Raw genomic sequence first — 24,851 nt, forward strand, 5'->3', positions numbered from 1 at the left:
TGTAGTTCCAAAACATCTGGGGTGCCAAGGTTCGCCATCACTGCACTAAGGTCTTCTCGCTGAGCTATAGAGTGTCTCCTTCCTCTCCTATCTGTGTGAGCCTCTTCTGACAGGTTATGGTGACTGCAGGGGATCCAGGGGGGTATTGGGAGGGGAGAGATTGACAGCGTAGTAATTAACAGCCTCAGCCATGCATGATTCCCCTATGTGACCATTTCTTCCAATAGGGTTTCAGATTATACTCAGGTCTCCTCTCTGAGCTGTGCAGTATGTGATGTCAGATCCTCTGTCTTTGGAAGCAGAGAAATCCAGGGGGATGGGGAGGAAAGCTCAAGCACACAAGGCATTGACAGCCTCAGCTGTGCATGACATGTTACCCTATGAGATTGTGTACATTCCCTCCACTTCGGTCTGAGATTACATTCAACTCTCAGCAGAGGGATCCAGGGGGATGGGGAGGGGAGCTCTAGCACACAGAAGGTGGTTGACAGCCTTAGCTGTGCATGTTACCCTATGAGACTGTGGGGAGGTGTCCATTTCCTCTACTTCTGTCTCGGATTACACTCAGCTCTCAGCAAAGGAATCCAGGGGGGATAAGGAGAGGAGCTCTAGCACACAGCAAGCTATTGATAGCCAGAGCTGTGCATGTTAGCCTAAGACTGTGAAGAAGGGGGGAGTGTTCAATCCCTCCACTTTGGTCTCAGATTACACTTAGCTCTCAGCAGAGGGATCCAGGGGAGAGGGGCTCTAGCACACAGCAAGTTATTGACAGCCTCAGCTGTGCATGTTTCCCTATGAGACTGTGTAGAAAGGGGGGGGGGGCGGAGGCATTCCCTCCACTCCAGCCTCAGATTACACTCAGCTATTCTCACTAAGCTGTGCAATGTGTGATGTCAGATCTCCTAGTTCTGGAAGCTGAGAAATGATGTACTTTGAATGGCTGTAGAGGAGAGACAGCTACAGATAGACAGGTACAACCTATGTAGGATGATTTGTTTCATCTCTGTGTACCACCTGAGGCCAGTCACTTCACTGGACATATGTAAGGGTTTACAACCACTTTAAGACAGCAAATTTGTCAAATATTACCCTGCTAAAATCTGAAACCTGCTGAAAGCACAAATGACCAAATTTCAGAAAGCCGATATAAAAGATAATTTGATTTTTCTAGAAATAAAAAAAATAAAAAATCGGAAATAAAACTTTTTATATTTACTTTTTTTTTTAAAACATATCCTACAACTATGCTATAGAAATCATTATAAGATGGCTTTATGTATAACCTTACACAGCGATGCAGTGTAATGAATCAAACGTACCGGGGTTAAATTCATAGTTCTGCTATAAGAAGTGGTTCCAGCTAATCTCATCCGTAGAGAGCAAAACATAAAGAGGGTGACACCTAATGCTAAAGCATACGTACATCCAGAAAAAAAAAATAAAAAATGATTGGACAATTATACACCACTATAAATTATGTAGACATTAAAAAGATAAAAAATTTATTTCTAATACATATAATTATTAAACTTTGGCACGTGCAGCATTTCACAATCTCGCCTTTGAGTATGTACTAGAACAGAAATATACATCCAGTAGGTTATGTCACCGTGACCCATATTTATCAAAGATTATTTTAGTTTCTCCTGGAAGCCGTATAGTTTTTCCCAGTGAAGAATGGGACAATGGAAGGAAAAAAAAACAATGTTTGCTATGATAACAAGAATGCTTTTTGACGAATAAGAATTTTATATATTACAGTCATTAATTTAATTGGATCAGCTTAAGAACGGTAAACATATGAGAACATAATTCAAGGGTCAGTCCGCCCAAAATCAATATTTCAAATGTGCGTAGACACTAAATAGGACAATCACCTGATCATTTATTCAATCTCTCAGGGACTTCGAGAAATATCTACACAATTGTGCTTTAATCAGTTTCCCAATTCTTCTGTGCGTAGGCAAGTGTTCCACCAGCCTGAAGGTGGCAGTGTGCCGCTGTTACAGAAGAGTGTAACTTAGGAAGGGGAATAGTCTCTTCTTTTGGGCTTCAGCGGCCATGATGGGGAAGACAGTTGTCTAATAGGACACTGAAATCCCACAAGATCTCTGGAGGCCATCTTGATGAGGCACCTTATAAATAGGGAGCCACACGTCTTTCAGGCAAGCCTGGAGCAAGTACTAGGTGAGGGAAAAGTACTGCCTGGCTAGGGGCGCATTTATCAAAGGGATAGGTTCCTGGTGAGTAGGCATAGCAAAGAGAGAACTCCTGCTGTACGGGATTCTGTCCTGTGTTGGAACTAAAAAGTGAAGACTCTTCCATAGTTGAACCAGTACAGCCTACACCGACAGCAGTAGTTCTCCTCTGGTAACAGTAATTCCAAAACACATAATACAGAGAGTTTCTAGTGGATCTGGATTGCCTTACAATGGTGCCATAACATTGCCCGAATGCTCTTGCTGCAACCCTCTTCAAGCCATCATAAAATATTCAGCATTCTATAGTCCTGTGTGAATTTGGTTCCTCCAAAGTGGTACCCTGACTGAAGCCCTGACTACAGTTGATCTTCACTATGCCGCCCTGCCTTGCACTGCTTTTCAAGCTTAAAGAGGAAGTAAACCCTGATGAGTTTACTTCCTGTTCATCTCCCTGCAAAGGTAAAGCATAATGGGCTACTATACATCGCATAGTAGCCCATTATGTGTCACTTACCTGACACAGGAGCCAGCGATGTCACCGCTGAAGCCTGTAGTCCGGAGCGTCCATCTTCTTCCGGGTATCGCTGCTCCAGCCACTCACAGCACCGGAGCAGCGATGACATCACTCCCGCGCATGTGCACGGGAGCCGCCACTAATGGCATATCGCCGTTAGCAGCGGCATGCTGCTAACAGCGATAGTGCGCCTGCGTGCCGCTGTCTATGGTGCATGCGCTGTAGACAGCTGTGACTGTCTTTTAGTAAATATCTCCCAAACCATGCAGGTTTAGGAGATATTTCTTGGACCTACAGGTAAGCCTTAATCTAGGCTTACCTGTAGGTGAAAGTGGTTTGTAAGGGTTTACAACCACTTTAATAGGGGTGACATGCGTTTGGATTTTTAAAATGAATTTGTCCAATCAACCAAAGTGATCAAATCCACCAAAAAGTCATAACTTCCCTTCCGATTGATTAAAGTGTTACTAAACCCAGGACCCTGCATTTACTATATCTGGTCTCCCACAGTACATAGAACATGGAGATGGAATTATTTTAGTAAATATAAACTGCTAAATAACTTCTCATTAGCAGTATATAGCAGTCTTGTGACTTTCTCTCAGTGTCTGGTTTAAGCTTGTAGGATTTTTTTTTTTATTATCCCATGATTGTGAAATGAGGATGCAGGACCTCTGTCTGGACAGTGCTGATTGGCCCTGTGATAATCACATGCACCCTCCCAAGAAAAAAAAAAAACTCTAAGATTATACACCAAACTAAGCATGTGCAGCTTTTCCCCTAGCCTGTGTACTATCAGGAGATGGATTGGGGACTCAAAGAAGAGGAGGATCAGAGAAGACAGGATCGAACAGCCTTTTTACACAATGCAGAGGATTAACCCCTTAGGTTCCACGGTGAGTAAAACAAGCGTGCTTTACTGCATATACAGACTGATTTTACTGTTGTGGGTTTAGTAACACTTTAAGGCTCAATTTCGAACAACTGTTTTTGCATCGATCTGCAACAGCAAGATGCTTTGTTCATGAATCTGATTGCATCTCAATTGATTGGATTATCAGATTATATGATGCAAACAGAGATGCGGTTAATAACTTATGATTTTATGGGTTGTCGACTATTGACTATTCCTATCACAAGGGATTGATCAGAAAATAAATCAATCATTTATTGTAGCATGTATGGCCACCATAAGTATCCCCACGAGGTCATTCTTTTAGTGTGCATGGGGTGCCATAGCTCCATTCAATCCCATAGGAAAACCATACTGGCCTTCATCAGTCCAGCAATGTACAGCCTAACCATAGGAATGAATGATGCTGTGCGTACTAGGGGGAAGACCCAACAGGCACACAAAGGCTGTACGCCAATGGACAGGGCTACACAGCAAAGTCTGATGGGTTGAGGAGGAAAGTAAATACTTGACCAGGTCTGCAGCAATCAGGAGGTCAGAGAGAACTGATTAGAGGACAATTATACAAAGATACAAGCTCCTGTGAATATACACCTGCTGTGGCCCTTTATATGTATGGGTTTACCTAATTTTTTTCAAATGTATTTTTTTATTATGGCACTTTGAAGCATGAAAAAAGAAAGAGTGACAGCGAGAAAAAAAATGCCAAATGGCCCAGGGGCCTAATAAATATGATAAGGTAAATCCATACAGGGTGTTAGAAAACCAAAAGCTCCCAGGTGGATAGGAAGACAGCTACAAGTCACTGTTGGAGTGCCAAAGACATACAACAAACCAGGTACTGACCCAGACCACCAGGTTCCAACTAGACTTTCAGGCTTTATATCTTTATAATATATGTAATGTATATGGGCGGACCGACCCTTTAAACAAAGATTAGACAAAACTGTCCTAAGACACCACAACAGACCATCATTATAAATGTTAATAATTTCACGTTCAAAGTCATTTGGTTGGTTGTGTTTTTTTGGTCTCTATTTTGCTCCTAGGGCACCTTTCTAAGAAAGAAATGGCCTGTAAACTAGAGTGTTTCCAACCCCTGACAAAATTAGAAAAAATATTTTAATAAAGGTTCTGTAGTGTGCTGAAAAGTGCTAGAGATTGATTATATAAAAATACCTCTATATTTTACAACAATATATACAGTTTGGCAGTAAGGTGCAAATGCATTTTTATTTGGTGAAGATGTAATATAGTATGTACATATATGCAGCACCAGAGGATCTGGTTAAGGTAGTACTGAAAAACTGTGGATAAAGGATATGGTGTTGTTTACAACAAACAGGTTATTCTTCCCATTTTCTCAACTATAAAATGTAGATCTGGGATACAACTTTAGGCAGCACCTCCACTTTCATATTTAATATTTTTTTTACAGCGTCACTCACACATGACATCAAAGCCCTGTTTCTATATCAGCCATTCACAACCAGGGCTCCATGTACTCAATGAATACTGGAGACGCTTTCCTCCAGAGTTTTCCAAGGGTTCCATGAGCAGTAACAGATTGATTGATTTCTTGCCCAATTTTCCCCACATAGTTCTGGTACCAACATCACTCATTAGAACCACTGGGTTCCTCCAGATATGGACAAGGGTTTCTTGGGCAGTGATGGATTGACCTCTTGCTGGAAGGACCCCACATAGTTCTGGTACCAACATTATAAGCAGAACCACTGGGTTTCTCCAGATATTGCCAATGGTTCCTTGAACAGTGATATATTGATTTATTGCTGAAAGGTGCCCACATAGTTCTGGTAACACCACCACTCAGCAAAACCACTGGGATCCTCCAAAGATTGCCAAGGGTTCCTTGAGCAGTGATGGATTAATTTCTTGACTAAAGGTGCCCACATAGTTCTGGTACCAACACCACTCAGCAGAATCAGTGCGTTCCTCCAGAGATTGCCAAGAGCTCCTTGAGCAGTGATGGATGGATTTCTTTGCCTGATGGTGCCCCCACATAGTTCTGGTACTACCACCACTCAGCAGCAACTCTGGGTTCCTCCAGATATTGCCAAGGGTTCCTTGAGCAGTGATGGATGGCTTTCTTACCCGAAGGTGCCCACATCGTTCTGGTACCATCACCAATAAGCAAAACCACTGGGTTCCTCCAGGAAAAAGGGGATTGATTTCTTGCCCGAGGGTGACCATATAGTTCTGGTGCCAACACTGCTCAGCAGAACAACTGGGTTCCTCTAGAGATTGGCAAGGGTTCCTTGAGCAGTAATGGATGCAATTGTTGCCTGATGGTACCCACATAGTTCTGGTACCAACAACGCTCAGCAGAAACACTGAAATGGGATCAGTAGAACTTCTCTCTTGTTCTAGGTAAGTAGCCACTGACACCAGTAATCACGTTTCACTGTCTTTGAGAGGATAATTCTTCCCTTGTTCCCCAGTGTTTGAAGGCTCTACAGTGACCCCCACTCAAATGGGCTTTTGTTCACCAACCACCAGTTTAATAGGGCATGCGTGCACAGAAGCCCTAGTTGACTACTAATGTGGATTGGCTAATGTATCATGAGCTGTAGATCTATTCATTTTTGCAGGAATTCTCTGAGACCTGAAGTTCCTCCATTGTCAAAAGGTTGAGAAAGGCTATTCTATAATTTTGACCACAGCACATCATAATACAAATGATTCAGAAATAGAGGAATTTAGCACATTGGACATACACATGGCGAGGTCCTTCACAATGAAAATGTTAAGGCCTTTGTCAAACAGTCATTTTTTTGCCCCCATCAGAACACAAACAAAAATACCATTTACCATAACATTAATAAAAAGACATAAGATTAATTTTCCTTTTAATTTTAGATCTTCATTCCCTATCCGCAATGGCAAATCATTGGTATATAAAGTAGACGTTTCCAAAGCCAGTCAGAAAGCCTGTTTGGTTTGAGAGAAATATGAAAAAGCAACTTTGGATGTAGGGGGTAACCAGCACCCCTGCACTGTTCTAGGAGTACAGTCCCGGCTGTGATGAGTTAGTGCATGATTTTATAGGGGGGGGGAAGGAGAACTTGAATAATAAACTGTTACAAGCCACTCCGCTTCTTCCTAAGGGCACCTTGGTTATTGCCGGGTCTTAATTCAGCATACTGCACCTGTAAAAGTAAACAGACATGACGTTTGCTATTAAGTAATTGAAGCTTTCTACGGAGTGAGATAATAGCTCCCTAAGGAGACACTCGAGGAATCTACGGAACGTTCCGAGTAATGAATCATTTTCTAAACATGAGAACACTGAAAATTAATTGGTAGCCAGAATGGAGTAACTTCTACATGTGCAAATATTAAGTGCGGATCTTATTTTAATGAGGCAGGGGGGCTTCTAACAGATTTTAGAAATGGCAAATCGGTGTCCTTTTTACGGAGTTAGGGCTATTACAACGTACTGCACAAGTGAATTAAAAAGCCCCCAGAGAGTGAATGAAAAAAATGCACATTAGTGGAATGTAACAGCCTTAGTGCAAACCTATAAATAAGGATGACAAGCAGAAAAGCATACTAACAACAAGTTCATTACATGAGGTGCGTCATGTAACTCAATAAGCTTCCCCCTTGCTGGTTTAGCGGTGCATTCCCGCTGGAACATTTCCAGATCAGCAATACCAGGCTGGCTATTGGTAGGACCGGCTCATGAGAAAGAACCTGGGGGGCCAGCACAGCAAGCGTTTATGAGCTGGATAGGCTACCTTTGTAAAAGTTCAATACATCTGTGACATTATCTGTTATTCTGCAGACTAGAAGGGCTGCCGAGTAATTATCGGGCTGGGGTTTGCAATCTGGCAACTCTAGCACCTGCTGGAGAAAGCCGATCTACCCAAGTGACTGCAACTGCATTCAACCTTATTTTAAAATGCACTGCAATAGTTTTTTTTTTAAACTTTACTAAGCTTTACTTGAAAGGTAACTGACTGTTTTGACTTTTTGCACAGGGGAAATCAGCGTAATGCACTGGTGTAAACTGCTCCTATGGAAATACATTTTACAATGTATTTGCATTAGCATGCGTTGATGCGTAACCACCTTACCAACCGCTCGGTGTCTGCTACTCTTCTCTACCAATCCCTCTACTGGCTTCCGCTCACCTGAATTACAAAGCCATCCACAACTTGGCCCCCAGCTACATCACTAGACTAGACTCAAAATACCAAAATGTTCTCTTCATTCCTCCCAAGACCTCCAGCTCTCTAGCTCCCTTGTCACCTCCTCATATGCTTGCCTCTAGGACTTCTCCTTAGCCTCGCCTATCCTCGGGAACTCCTTACTCCAATCTGTCTATCTCCTACTGTGTCAACTTTCAGAGGATCCCTGAAAACTCATCTCTTCTGAGAGGCCTATCTGGCCCCTACCTACCAATTTTCTCCATCAACCCATCCCCCCAGTTATTACCCTTTGTATCTCTTGACCCTCCTGTGACAGACACAGCCAGGACAGGGGCTTTTGGAGGGGACCGAAGGGTAGCCTACTGACTATGGTCTCTGGAATTTGGGGGAGCTACAAGCATTTAGGAAGATGTCCTGTTATATAATGCAAGAGGACATTATTACATTGGTCAAGGAAGCCATGATGGTCTCTGACAACTTGAAACTCAGTGAGAAGATGTATGTGAATAAAAGCTGGTTAATGAGATGTGGGACAGCCCTGGTCTTCTTGAATACTGGTGCTGGACAGTCTGAATTGGGGTCTCCTGCTATAGTCTGTTTATTATAGTGTTGTGTTTATTGTTGAGTATGTCTCTCCCATTGTGTGCCTCCTAGGTGTGAATTCCCATTGGTAAGCGAGTCACCTATTGTTTGTCTGATCATGTCTTGGAGATGCAATTAATATTGTGACCACTTTACTTTGTTATCGAACTATTGTAGGATGTTCTGCATTTATGTTGATTAGCTTACGGTTTAAATTAGACCATTTTTTATGCTGGCTGTTTATTGTTTACAGTTTTTATTGTCACACTAATATCACCAAGAGGGGAATGTCCTCCTGGGGGGTATAAAGTATGTGTCTGAGTTTTAATAAAGTCAGTTCCAGTTTGCATATGAGTTAGGTAATCTAGTCTTGGGTGTTTGGCTATAATACCTGACAGCCAGTAAAAAAACGGGCACTTTTCTCTTGCCAGTAAAAAAATATGGTTGTAACACTTGGCTCGGGAACTGTGCTTGAGCACCAGACCCAGATCCGGCCGAGTGCCTACTACAGTGTGTTCAGTGGCGCTGGTTGGAGACGGGTCTGGCGGAGGCAGTGCCTGAGCACGTCGTGTGATGTGTGCAAGAGAGCAGTCAGAACCTCGTGTGCGGGTTTGCGGAACGGGATCAAGACAAGCTGGGAGTGGGACTGTCAGTGCTGTTTGGACTGCAGTGGACTGAAGAGACCACCTGCCATGGAGAGAGACCGTCACAGTGACCCAGGTGGGGACGTGTCAAGTCGGTGAGGTGTCACCATCATCTGTGCTGCTGCACACTGCTGTTCGTGTCACTGTGAAAGTAAATTTCATGTGTGTGCATGCCACCCATTCTAATTTACAGTCCTCCTGAGTCCTGTCCCTGAGCTACTTACTGTATAAAAAACATATTTCTTTTATTTGCCTTAATTTCTACTGTACCTTAAATAAGATTGCTAATTGCATATTGTACTTGTTTGATGCCTAAATACTGAAATTTGAACAAAACAATTTTTTTTTAAATTTTGTAAATGCCAGTAAAGACTTTCCCTTGCTAGTAAATTTTGGCTGTTGTGTCAGTAAAATTTCAATCTGGTAGGTTGTCAACACTGCCTGGTTCCTAGATTCAGACTGTAGGAAACTATATATCTTGAAGGAGGCACTCAAGCTGGCTGCTGGATAGTTCCGTCACACCTTCCTTTTAGATTGTAAGCTCTAAGGAGCAGGGCCCTCTGATTCCTTCTGTATTAAACTGTATTGTAATTGTACTGTCTGCCCTCATGTTGTAAGTGCTGCATAAACGGTGGCACTATATATATCCTGTATAATAATAATAATAATCTGTTGTGAATGGACTCTAACGTGGTAATAAGCCCAAATACAAAAATTGTATATTTTGCAGCTTACCAATCCTAAGTATGGTGACTGTATTTGTTTTCTTTTTTTTTCTCATCTGGATATTCAGCCTGTAACATATTTGAGGTGTTTGGTGTCTCCTCCCTGGGTGGAGGAGCAACAAAGACACCACTGGACAGCAGCATTGTATGTCTGAGGGTAGGCTAGTGTTAGATGGAGTTTCATTCTCTCTTATTATCCCGATCACTAATAGGTGATGACAGTAAGGGAAAATCCAAACTTTTAAGATACCACCAGAAAGAGAATAAAGGGGAACTCTTCCAATAGGGACACCTTTTCTTAAGGCAACTGTCTAAAAGGAGAGCTGCTTCAGATTGGAAATTAATTCCTTTGCTTCCTGTTGAGTCTACAGGACAAGAATTGAAGGGATATCTCCCTACTTTTTAAGAAAGAAAAAAAAGCGTTGGCTTTAGTTATACCTAAATGCTGCAACATATACTGTGCAGCATTCTGGAAAGCAAGTGCCTGCTAATGCATATCCAGTGTCTACTAATGCTTACACTGTAGTTAATTATATGTTACTGAAACTCAATTATGAAATGTCAAAATCTGATTTTTTTATTTAATTTTTTGGTTGGGGTATGTATATTCTATACACATGCACGCATACCTTTTGAACATCAGATGGTACCCTGGAGAGAAAATCCAGAAACTCATTATTGTCAATGGCATATGGGTTTCGAAGCTTCTTTGTAAATTTATTGATGCCTGTGAAGAAAAATCAATTTGAGCTTATTCTTACTTGAGACACAATGAATGCCAGCACATCAGCCAAGGTAGTATGAGCAAATTCACAGGTTAGGAATGAGTGTGAAAGCCTGGTGTTCCTTTTCTATACTGGTCACATGTTAATTTCTCAGGACGAAAATGAAGAGGAAAAAACACATTCAGCCCACTACACTCTGATTTACACCTGAGCTCCTGGAATATTTAACTTCCATTTTAAAAAATCTCATTAGATCCATCAGTGTGAAAACAGCCATGTCACACTGCATGCATATTAGGCAAATGGTAAAAAAAAAAAAAAAGAACGCGTCGTAGATTTACTAGCAGGGCTGTTTGCTTTGTGCGCTTTTCATGTGCATGGAATGTGTTGTTTTGTATTACTCAAACAACCACAAATTTACTAATATGAATGCATCCTAGGTTATTAATAATGTGCATAGCAACCAGTAACTCAAGACATCAGAAATCACTACTCAATACTTAAATGTGCCTCATCATTGGTGTCATTGGAAAAAATTGTGCACCATCATTGAATGTCATTGAGCCCCATTGTTCGTGTCATTGGGAAAAATATTGTGCCCCATCATGGGTGTCATTAGGCCCAATTGTATATGTCAGTGGGAGAAATGCAGACATCCGGGGTAAAGCGGTCCACATCGACCGTCCTCCGCACCGCCAGCTCTCACCGATGTCAGTCTGCAATCATGACCGGAAGACTACCCTGCAGTAGAGCGATCTTAAAGCGAGGCTTGAAGTGCTCGTGGAGTGCAGTGTGGAAGGGAGAACATCAATGGCGGTGCGGAGGACGGTTTATGTGAACAGCTTTACCCCAGATGCCTGCATACTTAGATGGGCCTGTTTTAATCATTAACCATGTGAGTTTCTAAATGTTGTACCTTCAGTAAATGTAACCATATTGCTACACGTAGAGGCGCCTTTCTTCTCTTTTATACTCAGTTGTGACATGACACTACTTGTATATAAAGACTTCGCTTGTATATCAAATGTGTATTAAAAATGGATAAAAATGTTTGCTCATCTTGCAAAACACTCTCAAATCAAGTTGTGTTTATAGCATGGATGCTTTTCATTCACTATGTGCATCTAATGGTGTATAAATGATGGTTTAATATTCCATGTTTTTATAATTCTTTTTTATGATTGTTACTTTTTTCTAATACTTTTTTGATACTATAAATAAATTAGAATTTTAAAATATCGTTTCACAATCTGTGCCTAAAAAGTCCCATTCCTAGGGCAAATCTGTATTCACATCTTATCAACTGATGTCATTGGTTGTTAGTATGCCAGCGGCTAGAAGGTTGTAATGGTGCACAATGAAAACCCGTGGCATTGTGTAACTGAAAGGCAGACTTGATCCACCTGCTGGCTTGTATACGACTTTTGGGGCATTTTTTGGGCATTTTGCCAAGGCACCCCTGAAGAAACCTCAAGGCACCCTGGTTAAAAAAAGGACTGCCCTACTGCATGTACCGTAATTGCAATCTTGGCTGACACCTACGGGTGTCTACACATGCAGTGTGCAAATGGGACAAAAGTGCAGTGCTAGTGGTTCTAGCTTGTCTGACTGCAGCCTGAAGTTACTCTTTAAATCTTTAGCATGATGCCTTGACTTTATAGGGAATCTCTCATTAGTGCTTATGCTGCTACCTGCTTGATTCTCCACCTCTCTAGCATCAATGGTAGCTATACTTGCCTGATTTATGTAATCGCCAGAATCATTTATTGTATTTGCTAAATTTAAATTACATTTATTGAATAATAATTATTATTAAATACTATTATATATTTTTTAATATAATAAATTGCATTTATTGTATTTCCTAAACGTCCTAAAGGATTTATTTATTGTTGCTACAATTTTCTATTCTAAAATCTTCGAACAAACCATTTACACCCTTGGTCCTCTCCTAGCAACCTCTACCCAGCTAGGAGAAATCTGAAATACATGCAAAACATGCCAAAATAGTCTGGAGGCTAAAGTGACTGGTATAAAAAGGTTTTGAGTCTCAGGGGTAAGAGATTAAACAGCTGCATCATCCAGTTTCGTCCAAATGCCCAATCCATTTATGTGGCATTCTACTTTAAACTGGGTTTCATTCAAAGAATTCAAAACACCTTCCCCATAAGAAACAAAGGATTGATATTGAGAGACAATACGACTAACGGGCTAGAACATAAATTTCACAATTATAACTACTTATACAGATCTATATACAACACACAGATATAGAAACTCCAGAAGCCAACTTACCCCATATCAGAATGATGTACCTTAAAGGTATCAAATACAAAAGAATTGTTCCGACAAGGAGTAAGAAGCAGGCAAGCAGGGAAAGGAATGGAACGCTCCAGTTAAATGTGCTGCAGAAAAAATAAAAAATAAAATAATACATCACTTTATTACATTAGTTAGCGTTAGAAATAATATACAGTATGTGCATTGACATTAACGATTTCTGATAATCGAAGACTAAGAGATGCAGCACCTTTAGGCTAAGGACAGGATATATGACCTTTAAAGAGGAAGTAAACCCTAATGGGTTTACTTCCTCTTTGTCTCCCTGCAAAGGTAAAGCATAATGGGCTGGCTACTACGCATTGCCAGGACCGTTTTTAACCAGTTGCCGACCGCCGCACGCCGATGTACGTCGGTAGAATGGCACGGGCAGGCATAAGGACATACATGTACGTCCCTTGCCTCCCGCGGGTCGGGGGCCCGATCGGGCCCCCGCCCGGTGCCTGCGGCGGTCGGTTTTCGTCCGGGAGCGATCCGGGACGAGGGGGCGGCCATTCATTCATGGCCACCCCCTCGCGATCGCTCCCGACGAATAGAAATCCCCGGTGACATCACTTCCTCTCCTGTAATGTAAACACAGGAGAGGAAGTGATGTATTCTCTCCTCCGTGTCAGTATTTTTCGTTCCGACACGGAGGAGAGCGGATCAGTGAGTTGCACCAACACTCTACACACACAGTAGAACATGCCAGGCACACTCACACCCCCCCTTTACCCCCCGATCACCCCCCCAATTACCCCTGCCCCCCAGTCACAGTGACACCAATGTCATTTTTTTTTATTTTTTTTTTGCATTGGTGTCATTTGTGACTGTAATAACTGTTAGGGCAGAGTTAGCCCCCTTTAGTTCTAATGTACCCCCCTAACCGCCCCAATAAAGGTTTAACCCCGTGATCACCCCCCGTCGCCAGTGTCACTAAGGCTGGGTTCACATTGCAGCGGTTTATGAGAACGAATGTGATTCGCACCGCACTGCAGTGCAAATCACATCCGATCTCTGTGCGATTCGAGTTCAGCCATTCGCCACACCCGCCGCACCCGCCGCAAATTCGCACGGGACCCTTTTTTTGGCCCGCAGCAGAATCGGATCGCATGGGTGTTCACACCATGCGATCCGAGTTTGCAGATCGCACTGCGATATGCGAACTGATCTGGGGGTGTCAGTAACATTTCACTGACACTCCCAGCAGTTCGCATAGGGCAGTGTGAACTGCCGCCGGGAGGCATGCGATGCGGGAACCCGCCGCGGATTCGCGGCGTTTCCGCATCGCTCCAGTGTGAACCCAGCCTAATAAGCGATCATTTTTCTGATCGCCGTATTAGTGTCACAGGTGACGCTAGTTAGGCAGGTAGGTATTTAGGTTCGCCGCAGCTTTTTATAGCGCCAGGGACCCCCATATACTACCGCATAAAGCCCCCTGATTGCCCCCTAGTTAACCCTTTCACCAGTGATCACCATATAACTGTTACAGGTGACGCTGGTTGGTTAGTTATTTTTTTATAGTTTCAGGGCACCCGCCATTTATTACCTAATAAAGGTTTAACCCCCTGATCACCCGGCGGGTGTCATTTGTGACTAATAACTGTTAGGGCAGTTAGGGTTAGCCCCCTTTAGTTCTAAGGTACCCCCCTAACCCCCCCAATAAAGGTTTAACCCCGTGATCACCCCCCGTCGCCAGTGTCACTAAGGCTGGGTTCACATTGCAGCGGTTTATGAGAACGGATGTGATTCGCACCGCACTGCAGTGCAAATCACATCCGATCTCTGTGCGATTCGAGTTCAGCCATTCGCCGCACCCGCCACACCCGCCGCAAATTCGCACGGGACCCTTTTTTTGGCCCGCAGCAGAATCGGATCGCATGGGTGTTCACACCATGCGATCCGAGTTTGCAGATCGCACTGCGATATGCGAACTGATCTGGGGGTGTCAGTAACATTTCACTGACACTCCCAGCAGTTCGCATAGGGCAGTGTGAACTGCCGCCGGGAGGCATGCGATGCGGGAACCCGCCGCGCATTCGTGGCGTTCCCGCATCGCTCCAGTGTGAACCCAGCCTAATAAGCGATCGTTTTTCTGATCGCTGTATTAGTGTCACAGGTGACGCTAGTTAGGCAGGTAGGTATTTAGGTTCGCTGCAGCTTTTTATAGCGCCAGGGACCCCCATATACTACCGCATAAAGCCCCCGAATTGCCCCCTAGTTAACCCTTTCACCAGTGATCACCATATAACTGTTACAGGTGACGCTGGTTGGTTAGTTATTTTTTTATAGTTTCAGGGCACCCGCCATTTATTACCTAGTCTCACTAGTGTACCCCTAAATTTAGGGGTGTCTACTTTCCAAAATGGGGTCATTTGGGGGGGGTTTGTGCCATCTTGGCATTTTATGGCCTTCAAAACTGTAACGCCCTTAGAAAGCCTGAAGGCGGTGCTTGGTTTTCGGGGCCCCGTACGCGGCTAGGCTCCCAAAAAGTCCCACATATGTGGTATCCCCGTACTCAGGAGAAGCAGCAGAATTTATTTTGGGGTGTCATTTCACATATGCCCATGGCATGCGTGAGCAATATATCATTTAGTGACAACTTTGTTAAAAAAAAAAAAAAAAAAAAGTTTGTAATTTTCCCGCAACTTGTGGCAAAATATAAAATATTCCATGAACTCAACATGCCTCTCAGAAAATAGCTTGGGGTGTCTACTTTCTAAAATGGGGTCATTTGTGGGGGTTTTGTGCCATCTTGGCATTTTATGGCCTTCAAAACTGTAATAGGTAGTGAGAAGTGAACTCAAAAATTTACGCCCTTAGAAAGCCTGAAGGCGGTGCTTGGTTTTCGGGGCCCCGTACGCGGCTAGGCTCCCAAAAAGTCCCACATATGTGGTATCCCCGTACTCAGGAGAAGCAGCAGAATTTATTTTGGGGTGTCATTTCACATACGCCCATAGCATGTGTGAGCAATATATCATTTAGTGACAACTTTGTGTAAAAAAAAAAAAAAATTTTTTTTTTTGTCATTATTCAATCGCTTGAGGCAAAAAAATAAAATATTCAATGGGCTCAACATGCCTCTTATCAGTTTCCTTAGGGGGTCTACTTTCCAAAATGGGGTCATTTGGGGGGGTTTTGTACTGCCCTGCCATTTTAGCACCTCAAGAAATGAGATAGGCAGTCGTAAACTAAAAGCTGCGTAAATTCCAGAAAACGTACCTTAGTTTGTAGATGTGACAACTTTTGCGCAAACCAATAAATATACAATTATTGACTTTTTTTTTACCAAAGACATGTGGCTGAATACATTTTGGCCTAAATGTATGACTAAAATTGAATTTATTGGATTTTTCTAATAACAAAAAGTAGAAAATATTTTTTTTCAAAATTTGCGGTCTTTTTACGTTTATATCGCAAAAAATAAAAATCGCAGAGGCAATCAAATACCATCAAAAGAAAGCTCTATTTGTGCGAAGAAAAGGACGCAAATTTTGTTTGGGTACAACATTGCATGACCGCGCAATTACCAGTTAAAGCAGCGCAGTGCCAAAGTGTAAAAAGACCTCTGGTCATTTACCAGCAAAATGGTCCGGTCTGAAAGTGGTTAAGGCAGGGCAAAAGGGGAAGCTGCCCTGGGCCCTGTCATTGTTATGGGGCCCAAAGCAGCTGTCTCATACTTCCCAACTATCCTGGTTTAAATTCCCCCATCCCTTGAGGTTTTAGTCCTGTGCTGTGTCCCAATATCTCAGTGTGAAGTGCTGCTACTAATGCTGCCCAGCTTTGCCCTCTTGTTGTGTACAGATGACTCAGCTGCAGACCCTGTGTTTACATGTAAATTACCGGCATTCATATGTAAATAGCAGTGGCATTCATATGTAAATAGGGGCAACTGGCAGTATTGACATGTATATCATGCTCCCCTGAGGTCATATCCACAGTAATCTCTAGCAACCAATCAACAAGCAGAAATCATGTGCTGTAACCTCTAGCAATCAATATTAAAGACGGTCCTGTGCATCGCATAGTAGCCCATTATGTGTCCCTTACCTGACACAGGAGCCAGCAATGTCACGATGTCCCCTGTAGTCCGGAGCATCCATCTTCTTCTGGGTATCGCTGCTGCGGCCACTCACAGCGCCGAAGCAGTGATGACGTCACTCCCGCGCATGCGCACGGGAGCCGCCACTAATGGCATATTGCCATTAGCAGCGGCATGCTGCTAACGGCGATAGTGCGCCTGCGCGCCGCTGTCTACGGCACATGCGCCGTAGACAGCTGTGACTGTCTTTTAGTAAATATCTCCTAAACCGTGTAGGTTTAGGAGATATTTCTTGGACCTCCAGGTAAGCCTTAATCTAGGCTTACATGTAGGTCAAAGTGGTTTGTAAGGGTTTACAACCACTTTAAGACCAATTCAGCCTGGTTTTGGTTGAGGACTGGTATGTAGGGTTTGGCAAACGGTTCGACCCGAGCAAAAGTTCGGGCCAAACTTTTTTTTGTTCGGACATTCGGCGAACAAGGAACATTATAAGGTGTTCGCAGCAAATTCGAAAGCCGCGGAAACCCGTTAACGTCTAAGTGCTCATTTTAAAAGCTTAGACGCAAGTTATTTTCATAAAAAGTGTTTGGGGACCAGGATCCTGCCCCAGGGGGCATGTATCAATGCAAAAAAAAGTTTTAAAAAAATGTCCGTTTTTCAGGAGCAGTGATTGTAATATTGCTTAACCAGTTCCCGACCGGCGCATGCCGATGTACGTCGGCAGAATGGCACGGGCAGGCATATTGGCATACAGGTACGTCCATTTCTATATGACGCCCTGCCATCGCATGCGCGCCGCCTTCGCACTCGCGTGCCGGTCGGGACCCCCGTGAGTCCGGATGCGGGTCCCGCAGACTCGATCGCCCCACGGGGAGGCTGAACGGGGAGATACCGTTGTAAACAGCATCTCCTCGTTCTGCCTAGCAACAAGTGATGCTGATCTCTGCTCCATGTGATTGGAGCAGAGATCAGTGTTCACTAAATTAAAGCCCAGCCCCCCACAGTTAGTAACACGCCCCTAGGAACACTTAACCCCTACACTGCCACCCCCTGGTTAACCCCATCACTGCCAGTGTCATTTACACAGGAATCGGTACATTTGTATAGCACCGATTGCTGTATAAATGACAATGGTCCCAAAAATGTGTCAAAAATGTCCGATGTGTCTGCCATAATGTTGCAGTCACAATAAAAAAAAAAAATAATCGCTGATCGCCGCCATTACTAGTAAAAAAAAAAAATGCCATAAAACGATCCCCTATTTTGTAAACGCTATAACTTTTGCGCAAACCAATCAATATTATTGCGATTTTTTTTACCAAAAATATGTAGAAGAATATGCATCGGCCTAAACTGAGGGGAAAAAAAGTTTTTTTTTATATATTTTTGGGGGATATTTATTATTAACAAAAAGTAAAAAATAATGCGTTTTTTTTTTCAAAATTGTCGCTCTATTTTTGTTTATAGCGCAAAAAATTAAAACTGCAGGGGTGATCAATTACCACCAAAAGAAAGCTCTATTTGTGGGAAAAAAAGGACGTCAAATTTTGTTTGGGAGCCACGTCACACGACCGCGCAATTGTCAGTTAAATCGACGCAGTGCCGAATCGCAAAAAGTGGTCTGGTCTTAAGCCAGCAAAATGGTCCGGTCTGAAAGTGGTTAAAGTGAAACAATAAAAATGAAATATCCCTTTAAATATCACGCCTATGGGGGGTGTCTATAGTATGCCTGTAAACTGGGGCAGTTTTCCCGTGTTTAGAACAGTACCACAGCAAAATTACATTTCTAAAAGGAAAAAAAGTAATTTAAAACTGATTGCAGCTGTAATGAATTGTCGGGTCTCGGCAAAATAGAATAAACCCATTGAAAAAAATGGCATGGGTCCCCTATGGGCGGGGTGCTTATCGGAATCTGAAAGCCCCCTTTAACAAGGGGACCCTCAGATCTTGGTCTGCCCCCCCTATGTGAATTGGTAAGGGGTACATTGTACCCCTACTATTTCACAAAAAAGGTGTCAAAAATTGTAAAAAAGACAGGAGACACTTTGGGACAAGTCCTTTACTAAAAAACAAAAAAACAAAAATGTCCCGCAATATAGATCCATCTCACGCCGCCTGACAAGCTGAAAAAAGCAAAAAAAAAGCCGCAACAGCTCCGTCTCCATTGGAGACTCCTACTTAGTGATGCTTCTTCTCGAAGACAGCTGTTATATAGCTGAGGGCGGGGCCACTCTGTGACGTAAACGGGCGACCCCGCCTTCCTCTGAGGTCACATTGCTTTGGGGGGGGGCTCCAAAGCACCCTCCCCATGTTGAGGGCATGTGAATGGATTTTAGTTTGGGGGTTCTTCTTAATATTCATACCAGACCCAAAGGATCTGGTAATGGACTGGGGGAGAACCCATGCCGTTTTTTTTTAAATGAGCTTTATCTAGATTGCTGAGAGTCCACAATTAATTACAGCCGCGATCAGTTTTAAATGACTTTTTTTCCTTTACAAATTTCATTTTGCTGTGGTATTGTTCTAAACAAAGGAAAAATGTGCCATTTTACAGGTATACTATATAGTATATACACCCACCAGGCACAATATTTAAAGGAATATTTCATTTTTATTGTTTCACTTTAAGCATTATTAAAATCACTGCTCCCGAAAAAATTGCCATTTTTAGAACTTTTTTTGTATTGATACATGTCCCCTGGAGCAGGACCCGTGTCCTCAAACACTTTTTATGACAATAATTTGCGTATTAGCCTTGAAAAATAGCATTTTTGATTTTTCATGTTCGTGTCCCATAGACTATAATGGCGCTTGTCCAAATTTTTTGCCAGTTTGCAAGTTCTAGTGCGAACCGAACTGGGTAGTGTTTGGCTCATCCTTACTGGTATGTCTAATCACCTACCTCCATCGTATGTCCTGAAAACCTCAGTTTTCAGGTCAACACTCTTTCGGAAAGACAGCCCAAGCACTTGTTTAGTCTGCATTTATAAGAATTCCCAGATGGGGATAATCACAACATCATTACCTGGCTTCATAAACAGCAAGATGGGTGTAACTAAAAACGCTGGTAGGAATATCTTGCCACTGAAACAATATTTCAAATTATGATATGAGTCAAGTTGGCATTTAAAGAGAACCAGCAATGTATGCCCGTTTACCTTAAGTAAACAATGCCAGGACCAGTGCAGAGGGGCTGCTGAATGGTGACTATTTCTACGATGACAAACCATTGTACAGTTTATTTATTTCTCAGCAGGAGTTGGAGTAGGTTATTATTATTAACCACTTTCAGACCGGACCATTTTGCTGGTTTAAGACCAGACCACTTTTTGCGATTCGGCACAGCGTCGCTTTAACTGACAATTGCGCAGTCGTGCGACATGGCTCGCAAAGAAAATTGGCGCCCTTTTTTTTCCACAAATAGAGCTTTCTTTTGGTGGTATTTGATCACCCCTGCGGTCATTTTTTGCGCTGTAAATAAAAATAGAGCATCAATTTTGAAAAAAAATCTCATTATTTTTGACTTTTTGCTATAATAAATATCCCCCAAAAACATTAAAAAACATTGTTTTTCCTCAGTTTAGGCCAATATGTATTCTTCTACATATTTTTGGTAAAAAAAAAAAAAAAAAGCGATTGATTGGTTTGCACAAAATTTATAGCGTTTACAAAATAGGGGATAGTTTTATGGCATTTTTATTAATATTTTTTTTTTTTACTAGTAATGGCGGCGATCGTCGATTTTTATTGTGACTGCGACATTATGGCGGACACATCGGACATTTTTGATACATTTTTACTATGGGGGCACTCGTGCGGAATCACTCCTGAGCAATGCTCTGTGTGTCCACTGTTCTCCTCAACACCCTTCTATTCAAAGAATACCTGGACACACACACACACACAGTGGTTATAACAAGTCTACACACCCCTGTGAAAATAACAGGTTTCTGGGATGTAAAAAAATGAGACAAAACTAAATCACTGCAGAACTTTTCCCACCTTTAATGTGACCTATAAACTGTACAACTCAGTTGAAAAACTAAAACATTTTAGGTGGAGGGAAGTAAAAATAAAAAAATAAAATAATATAGTTGCATAAGTGTGCACACCCTCTTATAACTGGGGATGTAGCCTTGTTCAGAATTAAGCAATCACATTCAAACTCATGTTAAATAGGAGTCAGTACACACCTGCCATCATTTAAAGTGCCTCTGATTAAATAAATAAAATCAAATAAAATCAAATAAAGTTAAGCTGTTCTAGTAGGTCTTTCCAGGCATTTTTTTAGTCGCATCCTACCTTCAGCAAAAGCCATAGTCCGCAGAGAGCTTCCAAAGCATCAGAGGGATCTCATTGATAAAAGGTATCAGTCAGGAGGAGGATACAAAAGAGTTTCCAAGGCATTAGATATACCATGGAACACAGTGAAGACCGTCATCATTAAGTAGAGAAAATATGGCTCAACAGCGACATTACCAAGAACTGGGCATCCCTTCAAAATTGATGAAAAGACTAGAAGAAAACTGGTCAGGGAGGCTGCCAAGAGACCTACAGCAACATTAAAGAAGTTGCAGGAATATCTGGCAACGGCTGTGTGGTACATGTAACTACAGTCTTCCGTATTCTTCATATGTCTGGACTATAGGGTAGAGTGTCAAGACGGAAGCCTTTTCTTATGAAGAAAAACATACAAGCCCGGCTAAATTTTGCATCACATCTGAAGGTTCCCAAAAGCATGTGGGAAAATATTTTATGGTCTGATGAAACAAAAGGTTGAACTTTTTGGCCACAATTCCAAAAGATATGTTTGGCGCAATAACAACACTGCACATCACCAAAAGAACGCCATACCCACCGTGAAGCATGCTGGTGGCAACATCAGGGGGCTGTTTCTCTTCAGCTGCAAAAGTGGTCTTAGTCAATGTAGAGGGAATTATGACAGTTTCAAATACCAGTCAATATTGGCACAAAACCTTCAAATCATACATCCAAATCAACAAATCAATGGCTTCATCAGAAGATTACATTTTTGGAATGGCCCAGACAAAGCCCAGACCTGAATCTGATTGAAAAATCTGTGGGGTGATCTGAAGAGGGCTGTGTACAGGAGATGCCCTTGCAATCTGACATATTTAGAGTGTTTTTGTAAATAAGAGTGGGCAAATATTGCCAAGTCAAGATGTGCAATGCTGATAGACTTATACCCAAAAAGACCGAGTGCTGGAATAAAATCAAAAGGTGCTTCTAGTTTAAGGGTGTGCACACTAATGCAACCATATTATTTTAGTTTTTTTTTTTTTTACTTTTAATTCCCTCCATCTAAAAGATTTCAGTTTGTTTTTCAACTGAGTTGTACAGTTTATAGGTCACATTAAAGGTGGAAAAAGTTCTGAAATTATTTATCCTTGTCTTTTTTTGCATCACAGAAACCTGACAATTTAACAGGGGTGTGTAGACATTTTATATCCACTATATATATATATATATATATATTTATTTGATATTACATACAGCCTGTGTGAGTGCACAGGTGGTCAGGATTGTTATAGGCCAGGCTTGAGAACAGCTCAGTGCAATTGCTGCCAAATGGAGGCAGAGCCCTGTCAGGAGTGCTGGGAGCTCCTGTTGAACCCTTGTGAGGGGGATTCCTTGCCCAAGGACTAGGAAAGTCTGGACAACTACAAGAGTCTGCGAGACCAAGAGTGGATCTGGGAGACGGAGGAAGCTAAAGAGGCTAGCTAGTCCAGGGGGCTGGAGGGAGTCCGGAAGTATCTGGAGGTGTGAGCAAGCCTGAGGGAGCTGGAGAACCCCATTTAGAGGCCAGGAGCTGGCCTGTGCCGTAAGGTACTGTAACCGCGGCTGAGTGAGCCGGAAAAGCCAGTATATTAGCAGCGGTCGTGCTGCCAAAATTAGAGCCAGGAGGCTCAGCATTTTTTTTTTTGTTTTGTGTGATGCTCAAACCCTTTTGTTACAATGACTTTGCTGTCTTTTTTTTTTTTTTTTCGTTTCAAAGATTTCATTGGCAACAAGTGCAAAAAGTACAGAAATATCGACAGTTCAGCATGTACAAGATAAAGAAAAAGAGAACAAAATGTATATCAAAACAAAACAAAACAGGTTATGGTATAATAACTTGTTATAGCGATACAGAATAGAGAGTCCTGCAAACGGTCATATAAAAGGCTCCTACAACCCAACGAGCATCAAGAGGAGCACAGTGCACGGTGGGGTGAGGGCCTTGACACATTTAGTATTCAGGGTAAATGGTATTTCAGTATACAGGGAACATCATGTCGGCTAAACCGTAACTAGTATAGTCATATGTCACCTCAGTGGGTACCAAGAACAGCGAGAGTGTACGAAGAAGCGGAAAAGCAGTAAAGAAAAAGATGGGGAGACTGGGAAAAGAGGAGAAAGGGAGGAGAGGTAGGGGTAAAGAGCTAGGGAGGGAGGGGGAAAGAACAAAGAGGAGGAGGAAAAGAGAGGAGGGTCGGCCGACTCGCACTAAATACTCAGGGGCCAGCACCCAGTGGCTGTACAGGAGGGCGCGTATACTTATGGCTCCAACAAGTGTCTGTCAAAATTTGGTGGTAAGAAATTGTCGATCCATGGTTGCCAGATTTTAGAGTGTCGGGGGATAGCGTCCAGAACAGTCGCTTCTATTCTGCTATGGATCATTGCTTGCGCGACCCTATTTTTTACTTCAACGATATGTAGAGTAGGGGTTTTCCACGCTTTGGCTATTGTTTGCTTAGCTGCGGTAGTGAGTTGCAGGGAGAGGCGTATCTGCTCTTTAGTGTAGGAGTTCGGGTAAGAGTTTAAGAGGGCTAGGGCTGGGTCAGGATCAAGTGGTTCCTGGAGCAATGTGGATAACATTTGAAATATTGTTGCCCAGAAACCTTGTACTACCGGGCAGGTCCACCAGATATGTATATGGGTGCCCCTTTCTCCGCAGTTGTGGAAACAATTTGGCGAGTATGACGGTAGAAACTTTGCGATCCTGTCCGGAACTAGGTACCATCTCATGAGAACTATATAACTCGCTTCAAGAGCAACAATATTTTGTGATGAGATTTTAGTATTATTCCAAACATTAGACCAGTCATCCCCATCCAGGACCAAGAGTAGGTCCCTGGCCCAGTGTTGTGCGTAGGATGGGAGCGCCGCAGATGGGGAAGTAAGATGCGCGTAAAGCTGAGATATGATACCCGGGGCGTGTGGATCCGAGTCACATCTTTTTTTTTTTTTATCAAAGTGGGCTACCAGGCTTTTACCTATAATTCCTGTCATGTACTCCCTGTACAAAGGCATCTACCACAAGAGCTATCATCAGATACATCACAGCATCGAAAATGTCATTGTTGTAGATACATTTTGTAATGACCAGTTGTTAGGCAAGGCCTCTTATTGAAACTGAAGTTCTGGCAAGTCCTCTAGAGACCCTAAATCCTTAATCCCTAACCCATTTAATAACTCACTGTGGTGCATGTGCAATAAATGTGTGCTCCCTATAAAATGGCGGAAAAAATTGAATGTTGGGAAAATATAATCAAATAGGTGTGAGTGGAATACTGCCAATGCTTGGATGTCTGTTCTTACTTTATAAATGTTGTTTAATTAATACTGCCAATCTATGATTATCACAAATAACTCTTTACCCTGCCAGAATACTTGCTGTTATTGAGCGGCTTATGGTCACCCTAAGAAGTATTTTTCCAAGCGCTCTGCATGAAGTATGGCAAATATAACAAACTATACATGCAAAAAATGGAACACATATAGAGCACGCTTGTGTGTGTGCGTGTGTTTCTCAATTCACTGTGAACACGCTACCACCTATAAACATCACAGTCTGTAGATTGTCAGCAGGTGCTCCAGAGCTCATGCGGTTTCTAGTTGCTGGTCCACCTCCCACAACCATTTAAGTGTTCTGTACTGTACTTGCTGCTTCACAGTGGCTCTCTCATTTGAAGCCCCATGGCACAACACTTTACTCAAAATAAAATGC

General features: G+C 42.5%; 1 protein-coding gene across 3 annotated transcripts in view; it reads right to left on the reverse strand.

Moving 5' to 3' along the window:
- Positions 1-1,470: 1,470 nt before the first annotated feature.
- The window catches only part of MCTP2 (multiple C2 and transmembrane domain containing 2), a 363,628-nt gene continuing 340,247 nt past the window's right edge, over positions 1,471-24,851 (reverse strand). For all 3 annotated transcript variants that reach the window (XM_077469064.1, XM_077469061.1, XM_077469062.1), the window contains exons 21-23: positions 12,775-12,884; positions 10,384-10,481; positions 1,471-6,798 (exon numbers count right to left, since the gene is read on the reverse strand). In XM_077469064.1, coding sequence (XP_077325190.1) covers positions 6,730-6,798; positions 10,384-10,481; positions 12,775-12,884 — 277 coding nt within the window. In that variant the 3' untranslated portion in view covers positions 1,471-6,729. The remainder of the gene's footprint in view (positions 6,799-10,383; positions 10,482-12,774; positions 12,885-24,851) is intronic.

The sequence above is a fragment of the Lithobates pipiens genome, unplaced genomic scaffold (genome assembly GCF_037356315.1).
Source record: "Lithobates pipiens isolate NorthernLeopardFrog02 unplaced genomic scaffold, aLitPip1_a1.2 Scaffold_8, whole genome shotgun sequence".
Taxonomy (NCBI): Eukaryota; Metazoa; Chordata; class Amphibia; order Anura; family Ranidae; genus Lithobates; species Lithobates pipiens.